This window comes from Pararge aegeria, chromosome 8 (genome assembly GCF_905163445.1).
Source record: "Pararge aegeria chromosome 8, ilParAegt1.1, whole genome shotgun sequence".
Taxonomy (NCBI): domain Eukaryota; kingdom Metazoa; phylum Arthropoda; class Insecta; order Lepidoptera; family Nymphalidae; genus Pararge; species Pararge aegeria.
In genome coordinates this window covers 15,845,989-15,854,877 of record NC_053187.1, presented here as the reverse complement: position 1 = coordinate 15,854,877, position 8,889 = coordinate 15,845,989, and the positions used below count along the sequence as shown (strand labels likewise).

The 8,889-nt window shown below is 36.5% G+C and overlaps 2 protein-coding genes across 2 annotated transcripts; one reads left to right on the top strand and one right to left on the bottom strand.

Annotated features, from left to right (window-relative positions):
• The first annotated feature begins 6,020 nt into the window (after positions 1–6,020).
• LOC120625815 lies at positions 6,021–8,044 on the top strand. The gene is made up of 2 exons (XM_039893037.1): positions 6,021–6,215; positions 7,320–8,044. Exons 1-2 carry the CDS (start codon positions 6,035–6,037, stop codon positions 8,024–8,026), a joined length of 888 nt encoding a protein of 295 aa, XP_039748971.1. The 5' UTR covers positions 6,021–6,034; the 3' UTR covers positions 8,027–8,044.
• Positions 6,214–8,507, bottom strand: LOC120625814 (protein ALP1-like). The gene is made up of 2 exons (XM_039893036.1): positions 8,059–8,507; positions 6,214–7,259 (listed from the first exon to the last, which is right to left on the bottom strand). Exons 1-2 carry the CDS (start codon positions 8,355–8,357, stop codon positions 6,374–6,376), a joined length of 1,185 nt encoding a protein of 394 aa, XP_039748970.1. The 5' UTR covers positions 8,358–8,507; the 3' UTR covers positions 6,214–6,373.
• Positions 8,508–8,889: the final 382 nt, after the last annotated feature.

Sequence of the window (8,889 nt, the reverse complement as noted above, 5' to 3'; positions counted from 1 at the left end):
GTGCGCTGGCTTGATAATGTTGGGAACCCCTGCAATAGCCTATAGCAGTCCATAGAAAACTATATACCTCGATTAAATACCCTGGCTAGGGGTTAAATTATTAAATTAAATGTCCACGTGCAACAGGGACCAGGAGAAGTTTACCCCCGTTAATTATCACACGTATTTTATTCAAAATAATACTTAATAAAAACTATTTATTTATTCTTTAAAATAATCTTAATATATATAAATCTCCTGTCACGATGTTTGTCCGCCATGGACTCCTAAAATACTTAACCGATTTTAAATTAAATTGGCACACCGTGAGCAGTCTGGTCCAACTTAAGAGATAGGATAGCTTATATCTTTAATTATAGTCGCAATTTTATTTTATTGCAATTTATTTGTCTATAATTAATTGACAGTCACATGTTATATATATTTATACAAGAGATTTATATATATTAAGATATACTACTTTACTCATTTAAGGCTTAGCGATACTGAATACTTTAAAACCAAAATCAAACGCAGACGAAGTCGCGGGCAACAGCTAGTTGTTTTATAAATATAACTTAAAATAAACTAAATAAAATCTAAAACCTCTTCGAAACCAAATAATAATATACTACGACAAAAAATAAATAGCTTCATTTTTGTGCCTTTTGGAGTAGAGACTTTGGGACCGTGGGGTCCGGAGGCAAGAGCCCTTTTCAAAGAATTATGGAAAAGGGTTATCGAGTCTACCGGTGATCCTAGAGCGGGCAGTTACCTTGGCCAACGAATTAGTTTGGCCATCCAAAGGGGCAATGCTGCCAGCATTACTTTTCATACTTCATACTTACATCTTAGGAACTGTGCCTCGCTGCAGTGGTTTCGAGGACGTTTTAGATTTTATTTAGTATTAAATAGTTTATTTTAGGTTATATTTATATTTTAAAGTACTTTATTAAGTAAAAATAGATCTACGACAATACATACATCACCATCTAGCCCCAAAGTAAGCGTAGCTTGTGTTTTGGGTACTAAGATAGTTGATGAATATGTTTATGTATATAATACACATAAATACTTATATAATATACAAATAAACACCCAGACATTGAAAAACATTCACGTTCATCTCATGGCCTTAGATGCAGAAAGCAGGGTCGCTGCCCACTGCGCCAACCGGCTGTCAAGACTATCTTCTTATATTAAAAGTATATCCTGCAGTGCGGCTGCGGCAGCGTATTCTGTATGCGATGAGCTTTATTTCTACGCGCTTTATGCATACATATTATAGTAATTTATTAAAACGTTTATCGTATATTATTTGGATATAATTTCCACTTATGCGCTAATTCCCGGAGAGTTGATAAAGCTGTGGGAGACGAAAAAATTTTATGCTTGATAAGTTGATTCGGGAAGAAAAAGTCTCTTGTCTATGCAGTGGCGTGCACAGGGTTTTCGACCAGGGTATGCATAAAGCAGGTACATGGCATAAAATGGAAAAATTCCCCTCCAATACGAGTTATATAAAATTATTTGGGTATGCAGTGCTTTTGTACATGTATGTAGTGCACGCCACTGTGTCTATGCTAATCGTGCTGGGCTAAAAGCCTCGCGATGGGAGGATTTGAATCACCACGCTGGGCAGATCGCAGTAGATGGTAGTAGTAGCACAGAGGACACTGCTGCCCGGCTTCCGTTATATTTTCTTAGTCGCATCGTACGACACCTAGAATAGAATTCCGCGAAGTAACGCCTGCATTTATGCAAGATGTCTTAAAATCGTAGATAACAGCAAGTTGAAGTAAGTTAAACAAAATTTTACAGATCATAAATTAAAAAAAAACTGCTGTTAAGTAACTAGAAAATACAAGAAAAAAAACTACTGCACCAAAAGTCTACGAAATGTCGATACATATAAAGGGCACCCTACCCAATAACATTCATAGTAGTAAGAAGTAACAAATACAAGACAACTCCGTATAGAATAAGCAATGGGGGCGACGCGACGTGACTCGAACAAAACGCCATGATTCGGAGGAAAAGATATAAAACATAAATGGCTTTATTCAACACTTCTTCCATTAACTAACTCCTTTTATAACATTGAAGATTTTCATTACTTACAATGCCATTTCTGTACTTAAATGTACAACTATGCAGAAATTAAACTTTACGGACTACGGTAATTGAAGTTCGAATAAGGAATCCAAATCGTTTAGAAATCAAAATAATAACTCGACAACTATTTGGGAAAAGTTTTAGTGTTCTCTTTACAAAAAAAGTTTAGATTAGCTTAGTGGGCGTTGGAAAGAATATACGTGATTAAGGAAATTTCTGAAATAAACGAGTTAACGTCATAGAACCGAAGGATGCTGGGGTCCCAACGTGCTAGAATGACATTGGAATGAAAACACAGCGTTGGTAGAACCTCCACTTGGTTGGCAGACGATCATTTTTATTTTATAATTTACTAAATGATAGTACATGACTGCCTTCTCACCATGTGGTAAGTAATGATGCAGTCTAAGCCGGAAGCTTCTATTTTTATTTATTTATTTATTTATTTTTTGCATCCATGTCTTTACATAGTCATGAGGCCCTGTCAGGGCATAGCAATAACAAACAGTTTGACCCTTATAACAATTACAAATACACGATTTCAGGATTCTAATTAGTGTTAGTAAAAATATATATCAGGTGTCAGAATAATTATTTACTATTAAAAATCGTCATGTTAATTAATCTATTTTAATATTAAATAATTGCTCAGCCAATTGTTTTGTCATAAAATTATGTTAAAAATTAAAAATATAAAATTACTGTGGTATGTCATGAAAACAAATTGAAATAAGGCGATTATTTAATATTATATAACATAGTATTAGCATACATCTATTATTTCCTAATATCTACTTTTAAAATATACACCCGATTAGATAATGCATGTCATGATTTTTTTCCAGGGATATGAATGCAATATTATCGGTTCCCACGCGGCGTCTCGTTTCGGCATCTCTTTTCTGATAGGGTGGTAACGGCCGAAGCCTCGCACATGAGCAGTCTAGAGAAAATTCGGAAATTATAAATTCCCAAATTACCCCTGGCAGCTGGGGACCAGGCGCTGACCCTCTGTAAGGACGTCTAAGAGGCGCTTGAAAATAATAAAGACCGTAATTCCCCATATCAATTGTAGGTAATCACAAATATCAGTAGGTACAAATAATTTACAGTACATATAATTATTTTCAATCCGTGATAGTCAAGAGCGATCTTCGGCCTAAAGAGATCCCGAGAGAAGTATTAGTGTGTAATTGTTCGTAAGTATGTATATAATAATACTACACCCCACCAATCGGTTTCTCTTGGTTTTCCTAATCCTAAGGTTGCCTGAAAGAGATCGCTTCTAAGCGATAAGGCCGCCCTTTGGATCCTACTTTTTAAGTTTATTTTTGTTGTGTCCTTTTTTTTTTCCTATTTGTGGTGTACAAATAAAATGTATAAATATAATAAATAAAAATAAATCCCGGAGCGCACCCCAAACTTTTCAGAGTAATGTGCGTTATTATTTTTTTGTCGTAAATTGTCAACAACACTGAATAAGCACCACTGTATACCTAATTGTTGATTAGATACTATTACATAATCAGCCGGTAGAAACAAATGTTACGTAAATTGTAAACATTTCGGTTGGAAAGTGCGTCTTAGTATTTCGTTTGTGCCTACAATTCTGTTTTGCACCATTATCTCTTATCATAATAGTTATTATTAGATGTTATTTCAACTTGGTGTATTATTATTTCATGTAGGTAATAACAAATATCAGTAGGTACACATAATTTACTGTACAGTACACACAATTATTTTCAATCCGTGATAGAAGCTTCGATAATCCGTCTAGAAGCTTCGATCTTCGACCTTTAGGGATCAGGGAACGCATGCCAGACATTTCGGAGTTATGTGTATAAATTTGATTTTAGGACATGGCTTTAGCGGTGGAGGAAAACATCGTTAAGAAACCGGCATGTTTACTTTCTCCAAGGCTTTCTCCAACCGGCATGTTCACATGACTGCTGAAACCTGCATGCCTGACAGTTCCCCAATCCCCATATTGTTTTCAAAGTGGAGTCTAGCAATCTGCACCTGGTGCACTTCAGAACGCTAGAGATAGTATACCTATCTATCTTAGAAATCTATCTTTTTTTCTTTTGTTGAAATAATGCAGAATTTCGTGGGAATCTAACATGCTAGTTCCAAGGAATAAAAGGTTATATGAACATTTTACTCATGAGGGGTGATATAGCCCAGTGCGTAGGAGCTCGACTTCAATTTTGGGGACCCGAGTTCGAATCCCAGCACGCACCTTTAACTTTTAAAAAGTTTTAAGTAATTAAAATATCACTCGCTTCAACGGTGAAGGAAAACATCGTGAGGAAACCTGTACGCTTGGTAGTTCTCCATAACGTTCTTAAAGGTGTGTGGAGTCCACCAATCCACACTAGGCCAGCGTGCGGACTACAGTCTTAATCCCTTCTCATTGTGGGAGGAGATCCCTGTATTGGGCCGCAAATGATCGAAATGATCATGATGATGATCTATAGTTGCTACAACTTCATGAAAATGATGGACTTCACGGAAATTTGACGATTCCATAAAATATTTATTCGTGGGCATTGATATTCGTGGGCATACATAAATATTGAATACAAATCGCATTTAACAACTATATTTTTGGTCGGTCACAGTAAGAGCGATTGATTCTCGAACACCTGATAAACATAAGCGGAAAAAGCACATAGTACCTATATAAGAAACTACTAAAGGTTTTTGGAGGAAAGGAAGGTCACATTATAAATTCAATAGCTTGTTTTTCATCAATCAATTAATTAATAAAAAACATTGACCCACTTCCTGACCTTTTTCCGCTCTCTATAGGTAACTACTAATTGACCGAGAGGAGCGAGGTTTTAAAGTGTCAACGTTGCGTTCTCTAGCCGATATGTATATTGCTGCATAAATGTCTCTGGTAGAGATGACCCGCACCATAACAATAAGTTAAGCTAAGCTAAATATTAGATATTTATTAAGTAAAATTTTCTCAATGGAAAAAAAGTATAAAAAAGCTACCTCGAATTACATTTTTCTAATACTTTTTCTATTCCGTAATTGTGGTTAAACTCGTATAAGCCCACCATTCCGCACTAAGAAACGTAACAAACTCTTAATACCGCTCGCTATGACAGATACCATCCCAGTCGTGGCCTGTGGGACATTAATAGACCAAGGGTGTCCAATTAAAAATTTATTGTTGAACTTAGAATTTTCTAGAAACATTCAAATAGTTAGGTGTGGGTTTGTTTAATTTGTGTTGTATTATGTAATCATGACAATCATTTAATTTGCGCGTTGGTTAGTTTTTTTATCGACACCGTTTGATTAGAATCGTGATATGTCAACGGCAGCCATGTTTATGAATCACTTTTAAAATATACAAATATTCAAAACCACTTGTGCTATTTTGTCGATAATTTACATTGTTATTCCCCTTCTAACTACTATAAAGGCGAAAGTTAGTTCGTTGTTCTTCTAACACGCAGCAACCGGGCAAATATTTGACGCCATTTTTTAACAGATTGTGTAGGCCGGAATATTGCTATGGGAAAAACGCAATGAAATACTTTTTTTATTCTATTACATGTTAGGTCGGCGACAAGAATCTTATCTAGTGGTTTGTGATGTAGCGGTGTAAGGGCCGCCGTACACGGACTGCTTCAAGCAGTTGAGACCGACTGCTTAAAGCCGCGACCGCGCAGTGAACTATAGTCATTCATTCGCTGCCGTACACACGACTGCTCGAGCAGTCGCGACCGCTTCAAGCCGTCAACTGCATGATGAAATTCCATCGTGCCGTCGACCGCTCGCGAGCGGTTGCGAGGCATACACCGACTGCTCGAGCCGTTGACTGCGCTAGAGCAGTCGACAGCTCTCCGACTTCCCTCTCCCCCCCGCCCTTTGCGGCCTCGCGGCGTCTGTTTTCTCATTTGCCGGCTGTTTTTTGAACATGGAGGGCGTGTGCGATAGTGATGCCCTTATTAGCGCAATTAAAACGCAAGAACTTATTTGGAACTATAAACTTAAGGAACACAGCGACAAAATAAAGAAGAACAATGCATGGGCAATTATTTGTGCCCAAGTAATTGAGAACTTTGATGAAAAACCAGTTGAAGAAAAAAATCAAATCGGTAAGTAAAAAAGTCAGTCATTTAACACACACATTTATTATTTTATTTATTATTAAAAAACAGACTGGTAACAATATAATAGTTGTTTTGCTTCTTATTATATTTTTAATATTTAAAAGAATACAGAGGCTATGTTATACGGACGGCGCCCTTTTGATTTATATCATATTCCATTGCCAATCTAGTTTGCCTTCTTCGCTCACAAAGTAATTAGCAAATTCTTCACGGATTGTTGTTAACATAGGTCCACCTGGACGAACTTGCTGGGTTGAATGTATTATAGAATAAGGAAGACCCTCAAACGTATCCTCAAATTTATTTCCATCTCGTTGTTTTACGTAGTTGTGAAGAACACACGATGATTTTACTATATCCACTGCGAAATCAACGTTGACGTTGAGTGGTCTATGAAAGATCCGCCATTTATTAGCTAATATGCCAAACGTGCATTCAATATATCGCCTCGCACGTGATAACCGATAGTTAAAAATTTTTTTTTTCTCTGGTAAATTCTTGCCACCATATGGACGCATTAAATTTTCCTGCAAGCTAAACGCTTCATCCCCAATAAACACATTCGGTAATAACGGTCCATTTTGTGATATTGCAGAAGGTGGAGGTATATTTAACTTTTTTTCTTGTAACATTTTATATAGACAACTCTCTTCGAAAATAGTCGAGTCAGCGTGCCTTCCATATGAGCCTATATCCACGAAAGTGAACATATGATTACTATCACATACTGCTAGAAGTATTATCGAAAAATAATTTTTATAGTTATAATATGACGATCCACTTTGCGCGGGTTGTATTATTCTAATATGTTTGCCATCAACGGCACCGAGGCAGTTCGGAAACTGAGCATTTTTTTTGAAACCATTTATTATGTCTTTCCATTTATCTTTAGTTAGTTGTTCCATACACATATCCTTCATATGTATCCATATATTTCTGCAAACATCCCTCACTATCTTACCTATTGTTGTTGATGCTATTCTAAAACTATATTGCAAATCCATAAATGTACATCCAGTTGCCAAATACCTGTAAAACATATTTATAAATCAATCAATTATACTAACTTATATTTTTTTGTTGTTACAGCCATGTTAATACAGAAAAAATGGAAAACATTAAGAGATGGATACACCAGATATGCTAAAAAAATTAAACCAAAGAGTGGTTCAGCAGCCCTCAACATTCGGCCATATGCATATTATCAGCAGATGTCTTTTTTAAAGGCAATAATAGAAGATAGACCCGACAAAACAAATAGTTTACAAGAGAGTGAGCACACTGAAATTACGTCCGGAGAAACCGAAAATGGTCAAAATAAAATACCCAGAGAAAGAAACAAAAGAAAATTAACTACTAAAATCACAGATGAGAACGTCTTAATTGAAAAATTATCCAAACGTTTAGATGAAAAAACGCAGAATTCGCGCATTGATAATGAAGATGAAGATAAATTGTTTTTACTATCATTAGTTGGCGAATTCAAAAAAATTAATGAGCATTATAAATTAGATGCTAAGACCGAAATACTTAACGTAGTGAAATACTTTAAAGGGATGACAAATCACACATATCCTTCGAGTTATGGTGACAGGGGATATTCATCGTTTAATGATTATCGTGGACCATGGGGTTATAATACTGGCCCCTCTACCTCTACATCAGTGCCTGGTCCCTCTAGATCAGCAACCGGCCCCTCTACATCAATGGCTGATGACCAAAATTCTCAATTTGAAGACCTTTCATCATGTTCTGTAATGTCCGATGATGTAATTTCCAATATTTTTAATGAATAAAAATTTTAATAATTACTATATATTTTTCTTACCTCAATGTTACTGCTAGTCTTTCTTCAGGTTCGATACTTCTCCTCATAATTGTGTCTTCCCGTTTAATGTGAGACTTTAGTATATTATACAATTCATCAAACGAAGACTTTGACATTCTAAAATAGTTGAAAAATTTTTCTTCATCACTTCTAAGTTCCATAAACAAATGATGGAATTGTCCACGTTGTTCTCTTAATTGCAAAATTGGATGAACCCAAAATTTTCTCTTTTGACGTCGCCGCCGTCGTCTCCGCCTGAGCAGGAGCAGCAAAAGCAGTGCTTCCTCGTCAGAATCCATGACTCGACTGTGGTAGAAAATCAACTGCTCGAGCAGTTGAGTCGTAGCTCGAGCAGTCAACAACCGACAGCTCAAGCAGTCGACGCCGACCGCTCGAGCGGTCCGTGTATTTCACTCAGCCGCTAACTGCTCGAGCAGTCCGTGTACGGCGGCCCTAAGGCGGGCTAACCTGTAGGTATGTATGATGTTACCTGTGTAGAACCACTACACCTTAACGGTCAAGAAAACTTAAAAAGGATTTAACGTGTACGCGGGCGAAGTCGTGTTTAAATCTATTGACTAATATCGTTTCAAACTAATACAATAAAGGCTACTCGAGTGATGTTCATAGTTAATTTATCGATAAAAATATACATGGTTAATACTTTACTAAACCTCATGCATGCTTGGTTTCCTTGTTCCTTATTATTTTGTTGAGCTTATGGAGAAAGTTTGTCTAGACACGCCTCCTCTTTGATAATGAAATAATTTTTCCCTAAGGTAAAGGTCCCCATTAAAGGAGATCCTTCGCAAAGATCGATTGCTTGTAAAT